Here is a 22,844-nt window from a genome sequence, read left to right as displayed (position 1 = left end):
TGAGGTGCCCTAAGGAGACCCTCCAAAAATTAGTTCGATCCGACAATGGATGACCAAGATCCAACCCCGCAAAGTTGGAAGTACAGTTCTCTTATACATGCTTTATATGAAAATTTAAATCTCGTAATTTGCAAAACCTTCTGTATTTGTTTCAAATTGATTGAGTGCCTTGATGGTCTACCACAAAATAGGAAAGAGGCTCCTTTACGTGGGGCGTGCCTCTCATGAGGCATAAGTAGGCTCCACGCGCCTCCCACATGCAATTTTATGGTGGGGCCTATGGACCATAATGGGCCTCCATATGTTTTATTATTTTTCAAATCACAAAAATGATTTATAGAAAATGATTACTATTTTATTTTTCTATCTAATTTATTAAATACTGAAAATTCAGTTTTAGACTATTTATAGGTTCTTTTTTAGAAAAAAATACCCAGAGATTTCTAAAAATTCATTCTATTAATCTAAAAATTATTTAAGGTCAAATTAATTAATTCTAAATTAATTTGATGGGATTTGGATCCAACGATGTTAAGGAATATCAAAATTTCTAAAGCACTCCATCTTATGATAGGAACTATAATCTACACCCACTTTCTGAAACTAACCCAATAGTTCTCATGACCCACAGTCTATCATAGGGGTTCATGATTGACCTACTAAAGTTAGCCAATAGGTGAGGGGACACAATCCTAGTCTACGGATTACTGGTTCCCCTTTAGGGATAAATCCAAGGTCACACAGACTTGTGCACACACACAACATATATGGTGCATATGGGGGTTATCTGTCACAAATGTGCACGTATCACCCTCAGTGGTGATTTGCTTCTTGATACAGCTATCATGTGTACATGCGGTGTAATGGTTTAAGATAAGGCGTTGGCCCTCATCCCTGAAGGCCCACCAATCACACACAAGGGTCACACAGTCCCTTAGTTCACTACCTTGGGCAATTCCAACCTCTTCAAGGGGTTAACCTTGCTAACCTTCATTGGTTGTGCTCCATGCCCAGGTATTTAGGGTTTTGTAACTCGACTGGCTTAGCTCATTAAGCTTAGTTTAAGTCTTAGCAAACAACATTTGCCAACTCAATCCCTCTGGACCATACTCCCACTGGAGTTCTTTGTTCCACTATATCAAAAATTGATTACATGCTCTCATAAGGCCTTTAATAGCTACAAAAAACAAACAAGAACTAGTGTTGAATCAAAATACTGAGCAGTGGATCATGGCACGTGCGAAGTAATGTGGATCAAAAGTGTTCTTTTTTATTTGGGTGTTGGAGTTAAGCTTCCCATGAATCTATATTGTGACAGTGAAGCAGCCATTCATATCACAAAAAATCATATATTTCATGAAAGGACTAAACACATTGAAGTAGATTGATACTTTATCAGAGAGAAGGTTGTTGTCAAAATCATTCAAACTCCTCATGTGAAGTGGAAAAGATCAACTTGCAGATATCTTCACCAAAGCCGTTGGACAAGACAGGTTACATGATATCACAAGCAGGCTGGGCATGATTTATGTCTATGCACCAGCTTGGGGGGCAGTATTGGAAATAAAAGGAAGAAGCTTTATTGTATTTGATGGACTGAACTGTTATTTATTTTTTGGTTAGTCCTTATTTGTCTTATGTCTCTAAATAAGGGCAGTATTATCCATAAGTTATAATTAGGATTATTATTTAATGTTACAATAGAGGTATAGGTCACAAGTGACATCTAAGCCACTCATTTTCCCTCTCTCTATCTCTCACATGTCTCTCTCTCTCTCTCTTTTTCTCACTCTCTCTCTTTCTCTCTCTCTCTCTCTCTCTCTCTCCCTTCTTCGTCTTCATCTTTATTTTCTTTTCTCTCTTTCTCACCCAGATCCTACCAAACTGTTTTCTTCTCTACTTTAATTTCAACAGGTCGATTCAATCAAACCCTAACCAATCCAGCTGACCTGCCCATAGAGAAAAAAATAAAAAAAAGAGGGGGGGAGGGGGTTTAGATGTGCTTTTCATTTCTATTGTCGTATAGTTTTTGCTGAATGTTGTATTCCTTTCAACATTTCTGTTGTAGTTGTTCAGAAGGCTTCCTTTTTTGGCAGGATTGTGGTTTATTCAATCAGATTTTTCCCTATTGAGCCACACTCACTACCTCTTCATTTATTTGCAGCTGCGGCTAGATATTGCCAGCATACTTGGATTGCTGGCCTATTTTGTAAATTACAAATTTGAGGACATCCTTTCTTCTCCGTGAGTTCAAACCTTGTAATTTATTAGATTTATGTGGAAATACATGCCACTTTTTGTGTTGGTTTTATGATATTGCAGTTAGTGTAAAGAAGGTTCATTCTTTGGTTAAATTTGAACTGATGCAACGTAAGGATTTATCTATTAGACCCAGTAGGAAATACATGCAAATTCAATGGCCATATCTTCATGTTTCTTGTAGCATTTTTTATTGTTGCACATCTGTATTAGGAGTTGTGTTTGTGGTTTGTTGCATCTATTTTAGAACTTCTAATGTGTTTCCCGAACTTTTAAGTATGTTTAGTGTAATATGCGACAGACAATCAGACATGGATTGCGAATGAAAGTCTTGAAATTGTTTGTGTGTGTTGTTAATTGTTGTTTGACTGGCCATTGTTGAAGAAACATTTCAGAAGCATCATAGATTCGGTTTTCATAATTTATCACTTGTTCATAAAAATGCATCATGTTGCACCCTAACATACACGCCAAGAAGGATGTATACAGAGGATGAAGGAACCAAAAACCACAAAAAGAAAAATAGACAAAAATATAGGGTTGGGCAAGTTTGCAAGACTTTTCTTGAAATAAAGCTTCTCCCCCTCCTAGAATTAATGTCGTTTTGGAAGCATCCATGACCAGTAAATTTCTCTTTTAGTGGGCTTGAAAGCAGAATGTTTTTCTTTATAAAACTTGACAGAAGATCTATACTCTTTTGATGATGGAAACTCTTGATGTCATTATGACATAAGGTACATAAGCTGTGTATGCATTTTGAACATTGAAATGCCAGCAAGAAAGACCTCATGTTGCGTTTCTATGTTATCATTATCCTCGTGCAAATGGGTATTTATTTTCTCAATGCATGAGAATGGCATATATACACTTGCTGTCACATCGTTGCAACAATTGCAAAGTAATAAGCAGGTTGTTGCTTCTTTGGTCCATTTAGGCAGTATCCAAAGTATTCCTTGGTCAGGTAGGATTTTATGATTCAAATTAAGTGGAAGCACTCACTCTATTTGATGGTCTTAGTTGTATTTCTTTTTCATGGTACATGAATTGTGAAGGACTCTTGTCTTGTTGGTTGATAGGCTGCTTTGGAATTTGGGTTTGGCTGCATATGTACCCTTCTGTCCGGCCTCCAGAATATCCACACAAATGGCCGGCCTCCAGAGTATTCACTTCAATGACCAATGCGTTGCCCCCTTTGTCATCTCCTCCTTAGTAGGGTCTAGGTTCTTCCATATTATACTGTGTAGGATCATACACTGCATCCATGTCATCTTCTCTAAGCTTCTCAGCTCCGAAGAACTGTCTACTGGATTGACTTTCTTGGGAGTGATACTTGCAAGTAGCTTCAAGGAATGCATATGTTGGGTCATGCATTTTTATTGGAGCCCTGCAAAGATCCGTTCCTCACTGAGTATCTTGGGGTATTCTAGATCTTCATGTTGAAAGTTAATTTTGAAATGCTTTTGTTTGGGTGATACATCATTTATCATCTCCACTTGCAATGATGCATGGACATTGGCAATTCCTTGCTTTATTGGTCTTACCTCAAATTGTGCACATTACTTTCCTGCTAAATTCTTATGTTTTCCATTGCTTCATCTTTGGTGTTTAATTGGCGGAAGTCAACATTATCAATGTGACATGTATGGGCAATATTTGGCAAACAAAGTCCTCTCTTATACCTTTGGAAGGATTTTGAGTCGTGTACTATTTGTTCAATATTTTGCACCCCCAAATCTGTTATTAGTAGCATGGTTAACCACCAGATGTTTATTAGACCATAAAGATTCAAGATTCATTTAAGTCGGTGTGAGATTCAAGATTCCCACAAGTGGGTGTTGGTTTCCTGTGTTTTGCATACGTTTGAAGTTTCTTTTGTCTTTCCTTAATTTTTTTGTAGTAGGTCGTTACATTTTATATTCCTTCTGTCTGTGCTTTTTCTTCTTCTTATACATTATAATTGTAGTATTATGGGTGTTGCTGTGCACTCAAATTCTTCATTTTGGAATATGAAGATGAAAGTATAATCTCTTTGCCATTTTTATGACCATACAGATCCGCATTTCTTCTTGATACAATTGCAATCAGTGCACTTATAATATATGTGACTAGAGTTGCACTAGGTTACAAACAGACATGGGATCGCTATCAGGTAGTGTCAACTATAACTTCTCTACTGGTATACCTTGTTTGGCTTTTCTCTTTATTACCAATCTTCTGGTGACAAGAGATCCTGGCTTGCTCATTCATTTCACTGATTTATATCATTTTTTTGGGAACTTCTTCCTTAAATAAAAAGGCTTTTAGTATTCTCTTCTGTTTTTTCTTAGAATTCTTTACAAACAGTGCAAACCTTCTTTGTTACTCAAAGATTCTAACATTCTAAGATGTAAATGCTATCAGATTTGAATTTAACTTTCTTCCATTACCTTGTAGATAAGTGATTGTTTTTTTATTGTAACCTGATGCATCTATTAAATTGGTCTATAGATTCATTTTCTTGATTGGTTTTTGTTCTTGATACTATTTATTTTTTCTGCTGATTTTGCTTTTAACTATATGTTTCTACCATACCTTAGGTGCTTGTTGGAATTGGTAATTCGGGGCCTTTTCTTGTGAATTAATGATGCGTTTATTCTTTTTTTAGTGGCTTTGCAGTTGCTTAATACATTCCTTACATTGTATGTTTCTTTCGTAGTTGTTGGAAATGCCAGGGAACCCGAATCGTTTCCGGAATCGAAATCGCGGCCGCCTAGGAGATTCTTGTTTTAGGAATCGACGTCCATACAATGGGAATCGTGGGGAACGAGATTCCTAACTTCTTGGAATTGCATCTCGACCAAAATAGATTCTAGATTCATTCATATCTAGAATCAAGATTCCAGCCCCCTTGGAATCGAGATTCCCACACCCTGGAATCGACACTCGAGGAATCAAGATTCATTGATATGTGGAATTGAGATTCCGACATTTATGGAATCGAGTTTTTGACATATGCGGAACAGAGATATGTTGCAGTTTAGAATCATGATTCCAACATCTTTGGCAACAAGTTTCTGACATATATGGACCCGAGATCCATGCCAGTTTCAAATCAAGAATTACATTAGTTTGGAATGAATGCGTTTAACCCCTATCACGAATCGAGATTTCAATTTTATGTAGTAGGAAGCCCCATACACACTTTGAGCCTTTCAACTTTAGAACCTATATCAGATGTTTCTTATTAGACTTGTAGAGCAAATTTAAAAATGATTGTGTTGACCATTGATCTTAGAGTCAAGTAATCTATTGGCTATTGATCTTAGGGTCAAATAATCTAATAGAAAAATTTATACAAAAGATATGTATTTCTAAATTGTGATTTTGACTTCATTATTACATAGACAAAATAGGATTTTGTTGACAAAATAGGATTCTGTATTTTTAAAAGATATGGAAGCAAGATTCCATATTGATTGATTCGCACTTCCCTACTCCTATGAACCGATATAGTATATGTTGTAGATTCTAGACTCAAAACCCTAACGAAACGAGAATCATTACATGTGGAATTATGTATCATTCGACATAGACTCAAGATTCAATCTTTGATGGAGTCACGATTCGATGTATTTGGGAATGAATTTCCACGAATAATGGGTTCAAACTTCTAAAAATGTATAGAAACGAGATTCCTAAATTAAGGAATCAAGATTCTGTGCCTTCGAGAAACGGTTTCTGTGAAGATTCCTTAACTATATTGTCGAATCGGGTTTCCAAACCAGAATTGCAGGGTCGGCAAAGAGATTCCGGTAACTACGGTTTTTTTTTTTGAGTAAAGTTAACTTTTGTATTGCTGTAGAGTGTTAGAATACAGAAGAGGGATCTGAGAGTACCCACAAGTCGGGTCACTCGGTCAAAAAATAGGTCAAGAGATCTTGTACAAAAATTGGGCTTATAGACCTACCTGATTACAATAGGTATACTTGTGAGTTACAAAAAATGGGGCTTATAAAATTGCTCGAGTACAAGATCGGTACTAAGGTGTAACTAAGGAGGTGTTTGGCTTTGTTGGGGAATCCATTGCTATAGTTCGTCGCCAACTATCATCTCTGCACGATAGTTTACACATGGATCCTTCCAATGAGACTTTGCAAACTCAGAAAAAAGAGTACACTCAGAATTTGCAAACTCTTCTGGCCAATGAAGAAAGATTCTGGAGGCAAAAATCAAGACAAAACTGGATAAAAGAGGAACACTCCAACACCAAATATTTTCACTTATCGACTGTGGTTAGAAGGAGGACTGATAGAATTATCTCTTTGAAAGATCAGAATGGGAATCTCTTGTCTAATGAGGATGATATTGAAAATCATATGATTGGCTATTTTAAAGACCTATTGGCTCAGGAGAGCAATATTGACCTTCACATTGATCAGGTCTTGCCGCCATTCCATCTCAATTCTTCTCAGAAGGACAAACTAGTGGAGGCCGTATCTATGGAGGAGATTAAAGCATGCATTTGGGACATGAAAAATGAAAGTGCTCTAGGACCAGATGGCTTTTCAGTGGAATTCTACAAGTTTGGATGGGAAGTCATTAAAAGGGATCTTCTTTTTGCCCTTAAAGATTTCTTCACTAAGGGTAAGCTGCTCAAGCAAATCAATTCCACCTTTATTTGTCTGATTCCTAAAGTCGATGCACCTAAGGTGATGAAGGACTTTTGATCTATAGGGTTATGTAATGTCTTATACAAAGTCATCAGCAAAATAATTTCTAATCGCCTACGAGTTGTTCTTGCTGATTTTATTGACCCTAGGCAGGCTGCTTTTTTGAAAGGTAGGCTTATCATTGATAATATTCTCATGGCAAACGAACTTATGTCTCTTTGCTATAAAAACTCAGATCAGCCTACAATGTGTCTGCAAATCGATTTGAGCAGTGCATATGACACAGTATCCTGAGATTTTATAGTGGGTAGGATGCATGCTTTGGGTTTTCCTGACTTATTTGTTTATTGGGTTCACTTGTGTATTTCCACTACTTTTTCTGTCCTGAGGAATAGCTCACCCAAAGGTTCTTTTTAAAGGTAAGAGAGGCTTGAGGCAAGGGGACCGTCTATCTCCTTATCCTTTTTTGTTGGTCATGCAAACAGCGTGATTGTGCTATGTTGCAAGGCATGGTTCCTAAGGCGATTCCTTCAAGGTGTGACTATGGGGTCATGCTGATGACGTGCCTATTTTTTGGGAGGCATCAATGTCCACTGCCAAAGCTATGTGTGAACTCATCTAAAAGCAAGGTATTTTTCTTTGGTGCACCACAGGGAGGACGGGGACGAATTCTAAGGGAGTTAAAGTTTGTTGAACGGCCTCTTCTTGTTCGTTATTGGGCCTATCATTATTTCGTGGACATTTGAGGCACAATTATTGTCATAGTCTGGTGGGTAAGGTGTTCGGTAAGATCGGATCTTGGTAGCCTTTATGCCTATCATATGCCGGTCGACTTCAGTTGCTTAAGTCTGTACTGGGGGCGTCATCAGTTTTCTGGTTATTATCCTTTATTCTTCCGAAGAAAACAGGTAATATGATAGAGAGACTACAGAGAAACTTCTTATGGGTCGGGGAAGCAGAAAAAAAAGGTGTTCATCTTATAAAATGGAAACGGTGTGTCTCCCTATGGCTGAAGGAGGTGTTGGGGTAAGAGATATGGCGGATTTTAATATCGCAGGAATGATGAAGCTAGCATGGAGGATTTTGGAAAACCCATCCTCGTTGTTGGCACGGTTCTTCAAACATCGATATTTTAGGAATTCCTCTATTTGGGAGGCTGAAGGCAGAAGAGGATGTTCTCAAGCATGGAAGGGGATTTTACTTGGCTTATTTCATTTGAGAGGTAATGTACAGTGGAATATTGGAAATGGTCAGTTGGTGGATTTCTGGATGGACCCATGGTTAGTAGGTCAGCCACTTTCAGACCTCCACGATGATAACATTCAGGAGTTTATGGGGGCTGCTGTAGGCAGGAGGGTGTCAGATTTTATTAGAGGAGTTCCTCAAGCTTGGGTTCTGCCGCATCGCGCATCCCGCATCTGATTCTTTGAGAAATATATGGAGAAAGGTTGAGAATTATACTCTTCCTCTACAGCCCAAGACGGATTTACTGGTTTGGATTCATTCTGCTAATGGATTATTCTTTATTAAAAGAGCATCGGAGTTTATTAGGCATCAAGGTTCATCACAGCTTATCTTTCGTGCACTTTGGTCCTCCAAATGCCACCCAAGGGCGAAATGGTTTTCATGGTTGGCCTTGCATAATCGATTACCCACTTCGTTCTTACTACAGCAGCGAGACATGCAACTGGATTCTTTATGTCCCTTTTGTAGTAACCATGATGACAATCTTTTTCATCTATTATTCCAATGTACCTTTGCGCAGCGTGTCTGGAGATCACTCGCTTGGAGATGTGAAAAAAGGTTTGTCCTTGGTACCTCTGTCCCTGATTTACTTCGGTGGTGGTTGCTTTTCATGTTTAAATCACATGGACTTCATAATATTTGGTCTTCCATCTTTTTTACTGCTATTTTGATTTTTATGGGAAGAGCGCAACAGAAGAATTTTTGAGTCAAGACCTGCCAGTTGAGAGCTTATTGTGAAAAGAATTATCGTGCATGTTCAGGCACTAGCAGAGGTTAAGAAGTGGTCTTTCCATTTATTAGAAAAGGCCATCATTGGTAAACTTCGGATAACTTGGCAGCAGCAAAGGGCTAAGCCCTTTACTTCGGTAGCGTGGTCTTTTCCTGAGACTCATTATTACAAACTCAATATTGATGGTGCTTCCTTGAGAAATCCAGGTCTAGCAGGTGGTGGTGGAGTTATCAGGAACAGTGCGGGTGGTTTTATTGCTGCTTTTGCATATTATTTTGGTTTTGCTTCTAATAACCATGCAGAATTCTTGGCATTTGAGGAAGGAGTTCAATTGGTTATTTGAAGTAATTCCTATCCAATCCAGATTGAAAGGGACTCAGCCTTGCTTGTGAATGTCATTCAAAATCGATGCAATGCTCTATGGAGAGTTAAGACGATTGTTGACAATTGTTGCACTAGACTGTCTTCTCATTGATGGTCCATCACACGTCTTTCATGAGGCTAACATGGTTGCTGATGCCCTGCCTAAGAGGGCAGCTATTGGCCCCGGTGCTACTGTGTGGTGCCATAGACCACCAGATTTTCTTTCCTCTCTTTATTACATGATCTGGCGCAATTGCCCTACCATAGGGTTGTAACTTGATTGTTTTTCTCTGCTTTTTTATTAATGAAAAACAGGTAGGGGGCCTTCTCCCCCACTGACTTACCCAAACAAAGAAACGCATGTACGCTCTTTGTGGTCCAGAGCAAAAAAGGAAATGGACTGGCAGGGTCTTTTGCTTGGGCCCTAGCTCTGTCTTTCGTCAGAAGATCGGCAAACGCGTTGGACGTCCTCCAAGTATGCTTCCATAAGACGATCATATCCCTGCAAGTGTAGGCAATCTCATAAAAAATCGAAGATAGGTACCATCGAGGTGGTGAAGTGCATGATGCCTAGGAAATGACATTTTGGGCGTCTCCTTCCACCAACAAGTGTGATCCCCATGAATGGTTGAAGCTTTTATGACCCAAGAGCAGAGCCATGGCTTCAGCATACTGAGAGTCTTCATAGCCTAAGTGTTCGGAATAAGTGAACAGGATATTGCGATAATGGTTCCCCAGAGAGCGTTCGGAAGAGAACTGAGACTACATTTTTGTGGCCTTGGAAGACCCTGGCATTCATTTCTAACCAGATGACCCTGACAGTAGCTGCGATGGCAGCCTTCCACAATATTCTATCGGCCTTTGGCTAATGACAAGCATGGTACGAGGAGATAAGAGCTTTGATCAAGGGTGGAGTGACCCATTGAAGGCAGAACAATTGTAACACTTGGCTCCACAGGTCATAAGCAAGACTGCAATGAATGAAGAGGTGTGGATTTGATTTCCCCTCACTTAGACACATAACACATCTGTTGGGGATTGGAATCCCTTTCTTTTGAAGCTGGTCAACTGTGAGAGCCCGTTGAGAACAGGCAATCCAGTTGAAGGTTTGCACTTTGGGAGGAGCAATGGTGGACCAGACCTTGGATAGGACAGAGATAGGATTGAGTGGGAAGGTAGGGGGTTGAATAAGTCTTTTGTAAAATGAGGCCACTGAGAAGGTACCAGAGGGAGCAGGGTCCAGACTAGAGAGTCCGTCCCAAGTGAAGCTATGAAGATGGAATGCAAAGCAGCTGAAAGTGAGAGGAAAAGTCTAGTTTCCTCTTCAGTGATGTTTCTTCTGAAAGAGGGGTTCCAGACTCTTCGGCCCCTTGACAGGACCATTTCATCTGCAATGGTAGAGTCTTTGTTAGAGGCAAGATGGTTGAGGGACGGAAAGAGGTCCCTTAGAGGAGTGTGTCCTAGCCAGAGGTCTCACCAAAAGCGCACTCTTGTACCTTCTCTAAGATGAAATTGGATGACTTTTTTGAACAGTGAGAGGGAGGAGGCGAAGGACTTCCACTCTCCTGAGGTCCTACTCGGGGATTTCCTCTCAGACACCCAAGTTTCTTCCGAAATCCTGTATTTGTTGCGTATGACATGAACCCATGCCACCACCATTCTCTAGTAGGACCAGGTTGTGTTTTCTTACATTCCTAATCCCTAGCCCTCCCTGGAGTTTGGGTAATCGGACCTTGTCCCAAGAGATGAGGTGACATTTGGTTTTCTCAGCCTGTCCTGATTAGAGGAAATTCCTCATTAGCTAGTCTAGGTGGTTGGCCACCGAGGCTGGCATGTGGAAGATAGACATTAGGTACACCGAAGCATTTTCCAATGTTGCTTTGACCAGCGTAGTGCAGTCAGCCAGAGAGAGGTATCTCCCTTCCCAACCTGCCAAGCGCCTGTCAACTTTGTTTATGACTTGGGACCATTGTCTCTTTTAGGTTTTCCCAGTCCTAAGGGTAGACCCAAGTAGGTGGTGGGAAAGTCCTCCACTTTGCATTCCCAATTTGGAATTAGAGCCCTAGTTTCAGCATTTGTGAGTGCCAACCCATCATCTTTGATGTATCCATATTGACTTTGAAGCCTGTAACTGCTTCGAAGCATTTGCGAAAAAGCCTCAGATTTTCAATTTCTTCTGGAGAAGCATCTAAGAACACCAAGGTGTCATCTGCGTATTGCAGATGAGATACTATTAGGTCTTGAGGACTGCAATTGAAGCCAGTGAGAAGACCTTCCTGCTACATACAAGCGATTTAGCGACTAAAGACTTCTGCTGCGATGGCAAAGAGAAAAGGGGATAGTGGATCCCCATGGCGGAACCTTCTCGAGGATGGAAAGAACCCTTTTGGAGTTCCGTTAACACCGAGAAGTGGGGATGAGAATAGCAGCCTCTCATCCACTTTCTCCAGAGGTCCCCGAATCCCATGCTTGCCATTGTCTCGTTCAGTAATGACCAGTCTACATGGTCATACACTTTTTCTCAATTAATTTTGAAAATAAGACCAGGCTTCTTGGAGATGTATCTAGAGTGTAAGCACTTGTGTAACACTAAAGCCCCATTTAGGATTTGCCTATCTTTGATGAAGGCTGACTGAGACAGCACTATGATTAGGGGAAGTACTTGTTTTAGCCTTGAAGCCAGAACCTTGGCCAGAATTTTGTAGGAGTTGAGCAGGCTAATTGGACGAAAGTCCTTTAATTCCTTTGCCCTTTCGACCTTAGGAACTAAAGCAATGAAGGTGGAATTGATTGCTTTATGAAGGATTCACCGTTGGAAGAATTCCTCAAAGAAGCTCTTGAAGTTTGGTTGGAATGTTTTCCAAAAGATTTTGAAAGGGGCAATGGGGAATCCATCTGGATACGGGGCTCTGTACGGTGCTCTGTCTTTGGCTAAGTTGTCAATAGCCTTGGAAATTTCCTCTTCTGAGAAAGGGTGTTCTAGCCAGAGTGCCCAGTAGTCTAGAAGAGTTAAGAAATCGAGGTTGGTCATCCTTGATTTGTGATCTAGAGGGGCAATGTAGAGAGTCTTGAAAAATCCAAGGATGATCGACTCGATTTCCACCGACTTAACCAAATATTGATTATCCACTTTGATAGTGGAGATCGTATTGTCTCTTCTGCGATAGTTAGCTAACCGGTGAAAGAAACCAGTATTCTGGTCCCATGTTTTCAACCATTTAACTCTGGACCCCTGGAACCAATACAATTCTTCTTTTTTAGAGGGGAGAAGTATTCCAGCTTGGTTTGGGTTCTAAGATTTGATTTTGTGGCTGTCAAAGGTCTGGACTCCTCTGTTCGATCAAGGTCTTGGATGGAATTGTGCAGAGAGGATTTGGTTTGGGAGTAGTTTCCCAGTATGGACTTACTCCAGGTTTTGAGGGAGGCTTTGAGGAGTTTGATTTTAGTTTGTAGCCTATAAACTGCTCTAGCCGAAACTTGGGTTGAAAAAGAGTTCCACCATGTAGGAATCAGGGTGGAGAGCGAGTCCTCTTCAAGTTAGGCTAGTTCAAATCTAAAAGGCTTCGGTCCTTTCCTGACTTCTTGGGTGTCCAGGAGAATGGGGAGTGGTCCGAGGTGGTTTTAAGCAAGGCTAAAGCATGAGATTCTAGAAATTCTTCCTACCAGTTCAAGGAGAGGAGAAATCTATCTAGTGTAGAGAGGGATGGTTGAGAGGAGTGGTTGGACCAAGAAAACGGTTACCTTGAAGAGGGATATCTAGGAGTTCATGGTAAAAAATAAAGTCCGAGAAATCCATCATTCCCTGAGAAATGGTGGGATTGGAGTATCTCGCATGAGACCATCTGGTAATGTTGAATTCCCCACACAAACACCAAGCAAGATGAGGTAGGAAGGCAACATGGTCCAATTCAGCCCAGAAGCTAGGCCTGAGGGAGGCTGAGTTGGGGGCGTATATGGCCGAGAATTTCCAAGGGAAACCGTTTGATGTGCGAGATTGAAGGACAGTGACCGAGAACTCCCCTTTATGAGAATATAGGAGAAGGTGTTTTGATGGGTTCCAGATCACCCATATTCCACCTGATACCCCGAACGCAGGCAGAAAGGCCCACTGGCAAGGCCTTCTACCCCAAACGAGGCGAATGTGTTGGAGGGTAGGCTTTGGCTGTTTGGTCTCAATGAGAGCTAAGATCGAGGGGAGGTGTCTAATAGTCAAGTCCTTGACAACCTCCCTTTAGGATGCCTGTCCCAATCCTCTTACGTTCCACGTAAGGATCGTCATTGGTTAAGGGTGGGGGCAGAAGAGGAGGCAAGTCTAGCAGACCTACTCGAAGAGGGAGAGGAGGTTGTAGGTGAGGGCCCTTTTAGGGAGTGTCTGTCGTATCTGATCGAGGAGATTAGGTTGAGGAGCTCCCTTTGTCCTTTGACACTCACCTTAAGCCGGCTCTGTGCATTTGCGAGTAGGAATTGGTGTGCTGGGCCTTCGGGGCCTTCATGTTGGAAACCCATGATTCTCTGTTGTTCCCATCCCTATCGACCCCTCAGCATTGGCATCAGCCAAAGGGGGAGAGATGGGTGTGGTTGGTGACATGGGCAACTCCCTGTCAGGCGACTCCCTGGGTGCGATTGGTGACCTGTGCGACTCCCTATTTGGTGTAGAGAGTAAAGAAAAAGAATTGATAGGGTAAAGGTCAAGAGGCAAGGTGGGGAATGATTCAAGGTTTGAGGGTGAGGATGGGATAGGAGGGTAAGCTGGGCCTGGGGAAGCAGGAGGAGGGTCAAAAGTAGAAGTGGGGGAGGATGGGGGGTTGGGCGTGTCATCTCAGGGTGGAGCAGTGGGAAGAGGCAGACCAGAGGTTAGGAAACCCTGGAACGTAGTAGGGAAGAAGAGGGATTGGACATTGTAAAAATGGGAAGGCATATTTGGGGGGTAAGGGACAGGGCTAAAGGAGATGGCGGTTCTAGTGTAAAGAGAGGAGGGGTGATAGGTCAGAAAGTGGTAGGATTGGGGGCGGTGGGGGGGGGGGGGGGGGTAAGAGAGGGATATGGCCAAGGGAAGGAGGCTGGGCAGGTAAAGTGCAGGGTACGAACCCAGCAAATGTGAACTAGGTGTGGGGTATAGGAGAGATGAGGGGCAAGCAAAGAGGAGACCAAGGTTGGGTTAGGGGGATATTGAATTCCTTTCAAATCCTTTGGACATTGAATCTCAAGATCACTTCAATTTTCTAATTCTTGTGGCATTAATCATTATATAAATTCCCATAGCAGTGGCCTTTACTCCAGAAGAAACAAACACAATTAACATCTTTGTAGGGGAAGTTATCCGTGGAGGATTCTTAAATAATTTAGATGTTGAGATGTCATGGAACTCCTCTCTCTCTCTCTCTCTCTCTCTCTCTCTCTCATTCATTAGGATTTGACAACCCTGTTATATGTGTAAACTAGAACCCCTAGTATTGGGTCCTATTAGGATTGCGTACTTAACAAACTTGAAATAAAATAGGCAAGTACAAACTATAATACGAGCATGAAAATAAAGCATAAAATCACACACCATATGAGAACATAAAGATTTGTGTGGTTCACCCGGAAGGGACTACATACATTGGCATGACAAATTGAAATCTACTATATTGATGAGAATTGCCTCACAAATTTTGGGACACAAGCTTAACTCGCTAACCCTTGACAAAACGTAGTTGAGCAACATTTTTTAACTGGCTCACTCGACCAGCATCACCCACCAAATTCCCATCTCTATTCCTTAGCTAAACTACTATCTAGGGAGAGAAACTTGAAAGTAATTTCTTACTAAAAGGATATCACCAAAATCTCAATGGGAACCATTTCTCTAGAAGAAACCAGCCTCTTACTCTACAAGAGGCACCATTGCAATGTTCCTCTCTAGTTGTTTATCTATGGAGGCGTTGCCTCTCTATGTAGGAGGCCCCTACCTTTCTCTTTAGCAGAAGCCACGTTTCCAATATGGTGACTCCAAATAGGGCAAACGTATTCTTTCCTCTCATTCCTTATATATATATATTGGAATCCAAAGCAAATAGGAAACTTCAATTGGTTTTCTAAGTAAACTTATCTATATTAATATCAGTGTATCAAAAAGCGTTAGGCTGATCCTAGCGACCTAGGGGGTCCAGGCCTCCCAGTGCCTAAGCGGGCACCCAGAACCTGGATGGCTGCCCAGGTGAAAAAAATACACCATTATACCAAATTACTAATGTACTATTCCAAATCCAAGTTGAAAAAAAAAAAAACGATAGACGTCGAGAAGAGAATTTTGATAATCCATATTGTTAAACAGTAAACTGTAAAACCATACTAGTGTGTAGGATATAAAAGTCAACACTCAACACAACAGAAATATACAAAAATTTAGAAAATATACAGTCTAACAAAAGTCAACACTCATGACTCAACACAACAGTCAACACTCAACACTCAACACCAAGAGGCAAGAGTCTTCAGTCGTCATCATCATTCATCATCATCATCATCATCGGAGGGAATATCAATACGGCAAGCCTCATCATATGCATCAGAATCGAGGCCATCATCATCAGAGTCATCTCCCTCTTCAATATAATGCTCATCTTCCTCTGTTTCTTTTGAATCTACCTCTTCCTCCTCTTCTTCTACCTTCTTCTTACTAGTATGTGCAGTCGGTGAAGATGAGGCCCTAGGAGTCTTGGTTGCTCTACCGTTTTCTTTGTTCTTCTCTGAACTCAAATATTATATAATTTCCTTCCTGGTAGCCTCAGGGACATTTTTACACTGGGCAACATCCTCCTTTTGTATCCTTTTCACAAAAATTGCATCTAACGCAATTTTTGTCATTTGGATTCGGGTTGTATCCATATTTTCAACCCAGATCTCCACTCCGACTAACTCCTGAAGACGGCATCTCAAAATAAAACAAGTAATCTAAAAAATAAAGCTTTGCACTTACTTTGGTTGCTCGAGCTCCAAACTTTGAGAAACGCTTCGATCCAATGAAATGTAGTTTTTTGGATGTTTCTTTCTCTTTAAATGGGGTTCTTGTGGGTTTAGGTTTCAAATGAACCTAAAACCCATCGTTCTAAACTTTTATATCTTGGAAAAAACGAAAAAAAAAAAAAAAATTACTTTTCTGCCTCTGCGCATGGCGCAAGCCGTGGGCGGGGCGCTAGGCAGCCGCCCGCCCAGGGACCACTGCCCAGTTTGGCCGCCTAGGCTTGGACAATGCGCCCACGCCTTCTGGACCACCTAGGCGTTGGACGGTTCATTTTTTTGAACAATGATTAATATCCAAATTAATATCAATCTCACATAACACAGGACTCCCTATAGAGTAATTTTGAATGTCACCATATCCAACAATCTACACCTTGATATCAAAAACCACATGCTCCCATGATAGCATCCATTTGATAGGTTTATGATTTGTTCTTGATCCACCAAACAATTTCCTTTGTCGTTCTTTTTTTAAAAAGATTGTGCTCACCATCATATTTATCCATCTCAAACAAAAACATTTGCATATTTTGTCATGTATTTTGCTTTGACTAAATGCAAAACCTTAAAGTAGTGTTTGACAACTGGAGGTTCTGGCAAAAATGACGTGCACACCTCCATGGGTCCTCAAGGAACCAAGAGCCTCCTATTAAATGAAAAGGGCAACCTTCTCATGGGAAAGCTTGCCCAAGGGGATTTTTTGCTTTTGTCTTTTTTAAAATTGATCTTAAGAAGAAAATTTGAGGTTTAGTTCACCTCATTAAGGTGCATCAATAAAAGATATAAGAAAGTAGTTCACAAACCTAAATGCCCAGAATTTAAGGGGTATTTCAGTCAATTTTTATTTATTTAGTTTTAGTATATTTTTCTGAAGGTGCATACGGTGAGAAGTATAATGTCCAAAATTTTAGCTTAAAAAGATGAAATACTTGGGCATGCTCCCTTAACTACGATAGTTCAGGCTTAAAAATTTCCTAAGTTCATCACACAGTTTTTCATAGTTCATTAGAATTCTTAGACATGTTATCAAACATAGTATTCTACATGTAGAAATACATATCTTCAAGTTTCTAGGGTCTAGAGCTTTCTGTGCATCCAACTTCCAGATGTCAAACATACCCCAAGAGCAACAAAGACTTCCTCTCAATAAAAGATGATATCATCTAAGAAGCTCAAGGTAACATTGCAATGTTTCTCTCTCTAAGAAATTCAGTTCCCTCTATGTGAACCCTTGCCTCTTAATGCAAGAGGCCTTGCTACTCTCTCTAGATGGAGCCATATTTCCCATATGGTGATCCCAAATATGACACATTCGTCTCCTCTCATCCTATATATATATATATATATATATATGATTAATGATCTTATGAAACCCTCCCACGCCTATGTGTGTAAGACCCCAAAGGATCACCATTGAATTTGGCACAGATCTCTAGAAAAGTTATCACATGGGTGTAGGACTTGACTTTTTTAGAGATCTGTGCCAAATTTAATGGTGACCCTTTCGGGTCCTACACATATGGGTGTGGGAGGGTCTCATAGGATCATTACTCTCATATATATGTATATAGGAAAAGGGCTAGGGTGGTAGCATCCCCACACCCAGTTACCACATCATGGTATCCATTCCTACCGCTGATGCCCCCAATTAACACGTTCAAAATGTAACTTCCTAATCTATTGAAAAAAATGAGTAGGGGCCCATCTTTCCCACTGAATTACCCAAATATATATATATATATATATATATATATATATATATATATATATATATATATATATATATATGAATCCATAGAAAATAAGAAACTTCAATGGTACCAATATTAATATCAGTCCCATATAACATGGGATTTCCCTATGGCTGCGATTTTGGATATCATTGCATCCAACATCTCTCTCCCCCTCTCCCCAAAACAACAAATGGGTGAAAAATTTATAGTTCCAATGATGCGAGGAATTATGATGATAGTTGTTTAGATTTTCACCTGAAGATGCTAATCTGTATTGTAAATGTTAACTGCACATCATGTTTAGGCTGTCTTAGGTGGAAGGGGTCCATTATTATCCCTCGAAGCATATCTGATGTGGCATTTTAAATAACCAGTTTGTGCTTATTTATCGAAGTATATTTCTGTATTTTTTCCATTTTCTTACCTGTAAAAGAAAGAAAATCTTGTACAGCTTCTTGTGAACAAGACATTGTACGAGAAGACCTTGGCAAGTGGTTTTGGTTCAGTGCACTTTCTTGTAGATGCCTCGGAACAGCAGCAGGTGAGCGCAGAAACCACTTCAATGTCTCTCTCTAGAAAAATTTCTGAAATTTTCTTCTTAAATGAATGCAGTACAAGGAAGCAATTTTGGCTTATGTGCACCTCCTCAAAGCAGATAGAAGCCAGGTATTATATCTTGTTGCTTTGGTGTTGACAGAGCATTTTGTCAATAACTGATGGAACTCGTTGCAACTCGTAAAGGTTTTCATTCAAATTGTGATTGTCCATCTACCTCTCTATGCCCCACATACACTATAAGTACAAACAGTGGATTGATTTGCTATACTAAAAATTACTCCTTGATTCGTTTCTTTTATGGATATTCCTTTTGATTTTTATTACTTGGGAAGACTTGGAAATATTTACACATACCAGGACTTTAGCTTTCTAATGCTGCTTTGAATTTGGAAAATACATATTGGAAATTGTCAATAGTACATCAAGAATAAAGATCGACAAAAATGTGATTTTCTCTTGAACAAGACCTTTTAAGCCCTTAAATGTCGTTCTTTCTTGAAGGAGCAATGTGTGTGATTTCTGTTCATACTACAGTGGCTCCTTGGGTTTGCCTTTTTAATGAGCGGTGTTTGCAAAACGAGTTTGTTTCATTTATTTTGCTTAAAACCAGTGGTAGTTTTACAAAACAGTTGCACTTCAGTAGTTCTTTGGCAGAAAATGTTGACCTAGATTTTACCCTAGTAATCTCTTCTTATCATGGGCTTTAGCTGTGATGGCATTTTGCACCTCTATCGTTGACATTGCAGAGACTATCAAGAAGTGCAGTCGGGGACACATGTGAGAGATTCATTTATGATATATTTGGAGAGAAGGTATGAAATTTGTAGATGATGGCAGTTCTTTTCTTTTTTGCTTTTCCTAGGCGTTTTCAAATCCTGGTTAGGTTTATTGCTTTAGGTGGAGATGCCTATTGAGAAAGCTGTGGAGACACTCATTAGATTGGGGCTTGTAGAGGAGGTTTTTGATGAAGGGAACACGACACTGCATGCTCTCTCATGCTCAAAAGCGTATGAGGCTCTTAAACAACGCTGGGATTGCTTACTGTGATCAAGTTATGCAGTATAGCATTTATTTTATTTTTTTGCCTTTTTAAATTTCAATGTATCATCATGCATAACATTCAAAATATGCATATCTTGAGAGAGAGAGAGAGAGAGAGAGGAGATTTATCAATGTAGGTTAGATGAGCTTTCAAATTGTATGATGCGGATGTTTAATTAGAGAGAGATGTATGTATATATATATATATATGTATATACACATGTATAAATAAAGAGCTTTTGGGCCGTGCTTCAGACGTCTGATTGTATGAGAGAGAGAGAGGGATTTACATGGATAAATGTTCGAGCTCTATGATCCCAAAAACATGTGTCAAGCACGGTTAGAGATGAAGCAGCTAATTTCATTGCATCTAAAATTTCCATTGTTAACAAGGGAAAGCCATTGCATCTCAAATTTCCATTGTCAAGCCCGCCAATATTTGCTCCAGTGGAGGAACACTTCAGCTCCACCGTCTCTGTTTTGATCAGTGTTTAAGAGATCGCCGATTTTTTAAAAATCAGCCGACTAACTCAGGATTGGTTATTGGTCGATTTCGATCTGGCCCGATTTCAATGGTTATATATGCAGGAATTTTTTTTTAGTGCACTTGTCGGACTAATCGGTACTAATCGTCACAAATCGGTGGATTAGTGCACTAATCGGCGATTTGTTTTAAAAATCGGCTGATAGTACACTGTCATAGTGTAGAGTCTACAAAGCTGTCCTTATAACATTTTCTATATATTTCTCCATTTTTTCGTTTCCCTATTCTTCTCTTTCTCTACTTAAAACTTTATATATTATTTACGAATTTTTAATTTGCTAACAGCAAGGTTTGCCGTGTTGGGCGAGTTAGTCGGGCGCGACAAGGAGCCAAGCCTGTTAAGTCCCTCAACTTGGGGATATAAAATTTATTCATTGTTCATCTGATTTGATCTTCAATCTAATACCTACACCACCAACCCTTGAGGGGTACATAAACATACACATAGACACATACATGAGAGAGGGAAATTTATCAAAATTGTCACAAAGAGACGAACAATTTTATACTTTACCTATATTTTTAATGGAAAAAGTTTATATAAGGTTGCAATCTTAAAATGTAGAAATAAAGATGCACTTAAAAAATCCATCGAAAAAGGTTGTTTTAATGTTGAAAAACCCTCTAATTGATCATCTTGACATCAAGATGTATGAATATGAGAAAAAAAAAAGATTTTGAGTTTTAGAAATAGTGCATCTTGCAACACATTATCTAGACCATCCATTTTCAAGATTTTCATTTGTTTATGTATCTACTTGATTTTAACCATTTTTGGAGTTTAAAATTTTATAATTAGAGATGAAAATAGATTTTTAGATAATCCTAAAATAAATTTACACTAAAATTACATGTTATGATAAAACTTGGAGGTTGCCTTAATTGGATTGTTTAAGGTTGCAACCTTATACAAACCACACCCATTTTTAATTGAATTTCAAAATACCCCAAAAAATAAACATGGTCTTGAGATGAAATATTATACTATTTTACAATATTATATAATATTATATTATATTATATTATATAGTACCTAGTATATATTGATTACATACTATATAATATATAATATTAATATAGTAAATATATATTAATCACTAAAAAAGTATTGCTTCAAATGCCTAATCATTTTATCCGAAACCCAATTATGCTTATAATATTTATTATTTTTTTTTTGCTTTTTTTTATCTGACTAAAAAACCAATACATGTAAATTTTAAACATTTTTTACAACTTTTTTGGGAAGTTTTTAAGTTTTTTAGAATTTTTTTACCAAATTTGCATTTTTTAGAAAAACTTGAGGCACTACCGGTCAATCTAATCGGAATTGGTCAGACTAATCGGATCGGGCGAAGACCTACTAATCAGCCCGATCCGCTTGTTTTGAACACTGGTTTTGACAAAAAAAGAGAATAATGGCGCTTCCACGCAGCATGCATCAAGTGTATGGACCTTAGTTGCGTCTTGTGGCGTATTGTTATAGTTTATAGCCGTATAAGTGTTTGCACACACGTGTATGTGTGGAGAGGGGGATTACACCAAGTTTTTGTTTCGTCAGTTGATCAGCGAATTGAGGGGATTCCACCTAGCTCGACTTCTGTTAAATGCTACAACCAGTGAGATTTTTTTATGGGGAATTTTTTTTTAGAGAAAATTACGTAGAAATCTATTATAGTTTACGTTATTACGGTTACACCAAATAGTTTTTGTTATTATACAACTATCTGTTTTTTTATCTTCCATATCTCTATTTTTTAAAAAAGATAACGTTGCCCATTTTTGGATGTTCAACATCCGAATTTCTCATATTTTTGGGTGTTGAATAACTGAATTTCTCATATATGCGCTCTTTAGCCATCCGATCTAAATTGACAGTTAAAATGGCTCTAATCACATTAAATTTGGGATATCCAGTTTTCTTAAAGGGTCATACCTTCAAAAAAACAATTTTAAAAAAATATTTATAAAATATAAAATGACAAAATACTCTTAAAAGTTTTAAGGTTAGTTCGGTATTTTATTTTCAAAAATATTTTTTCAATGGGCCCCATTGAGATGATGATGCACACCAAATGGTACTGATAAATAATATTGTGCTCGCTAGGGGTGCTTCCCCTCTTTACAAACCACATTTGAGGTGTGGATAGGATCCAAATCATGTCTCGCAAACCCCTAAATAGAGTTTCATGGAAAAAAAATGAATTTGGGGATTAAAAAATGCCTCATATACACCGTGACACATATCAAATTTATATGTCCATTTCAATGGGAGAGAGAGGGATTTGGAATTTTTGGAGCTCCAAACAATAATCAGATTGAGAGGAGATTAATTTTAAGTATGGCAATTTTTTGGGAGCACCCCTACTTTTTTGCAAGGTCCTAATGGTTGCTCACGGTTCTACTAGCACTACAAAACAAATGAAAAAGTATAAACAGCAGTGGACCTGTAGAAAAAAATAATATTGCTCTTGCCTGCAGCTATTAATGACAGTTTCTGTGAGGGAGACTCTCTGAAAATTTCATGATTGCAAGCATGTTTTTCAGAGAAATGCCTTGGATATGTTCAGCTTTGGGAGCATTATACTATTGTGATGGCACCTGGAATAAAATCCAGAATATGTTAACAATTTGATCGCCAAATCGAATAACTTTCAGTCAATGCCGTCGAACCGCAGTTAATGCTATGGAAGGGGCAAGTGCAGACTTTTGATCTCGAA

The 22,844-nt window shown here is 39.2% G+C and overlaps 1 protein-coding gene across 13 annotated transcripts in view; it reads left to right on the top strand.

The window, feature by feature from the left end:
• Positions 1 to 19,837, top strand: part of LOC18436437 (DUF3754 family protein, putative (DUF3754)) — a 73,926-nt gene extending 54,089 nt beyond the window's left edge. For all 13 annotated transcript variants that reach the window (XR_016040722.1, XR_016040721.1, XM_088846681.1 and 10 more), the window contains 6 exons: positions 2,165 to 2,244; positions 4,312 to 4,408; positions 18,436 to 18,525; positions 18,597 to 18,650; positions 19,289 to 19,354; positions 19,440 to 19,837. Coding sequence is in view for 11 of the 13 variants with exons in the window: in XM_088846681.1 (XP_088702807.1) it covers positions 2,165 to 2,244; positions 4,312 to 4,408; positions 18,436 to 18,525; positions 18,597 to 18,650; positions 19,289 to 19,354; positions 19,440 to 19,589 (537 nt within the window). In the remaining 2 variants the exon portion in view is untranslated. The remainder of the gene's footprint in view (positions 1 to 2,164; positions 2,245 to 4,311; positions 4,409 to 18,435; positions 18,526 to 18,596; positions 18,651 to 19,288; positions 19,355 to 19,439) is intronic.
• Positions 19,838 to 22,844: the final 3,007 nt, after the last annotated feature.

The sequence above is a fragment of the Amborella trichopoda genome, chromosome 9 (assembly GCF_054954075.1).
Source record: "Amborella trichopoda isolate Santa Cruz 75 chromosome 9, AtrichopodaSantaCruz75HAP2 v2.0, whole genome shotgun sequence".
Classification (NCBI taxonomy): domain Eukaryota; kingdom Viridiplantae; phylum Streptophyta; class Magnoliopsida; order Amborellales; family Amborellaceae; genus Amborella; species Amborella trichopoda.
Note: the sequence above shows the minus strand (reverse complement) of the source record. Positions and strands in the feature narration are given on the sequence as shown.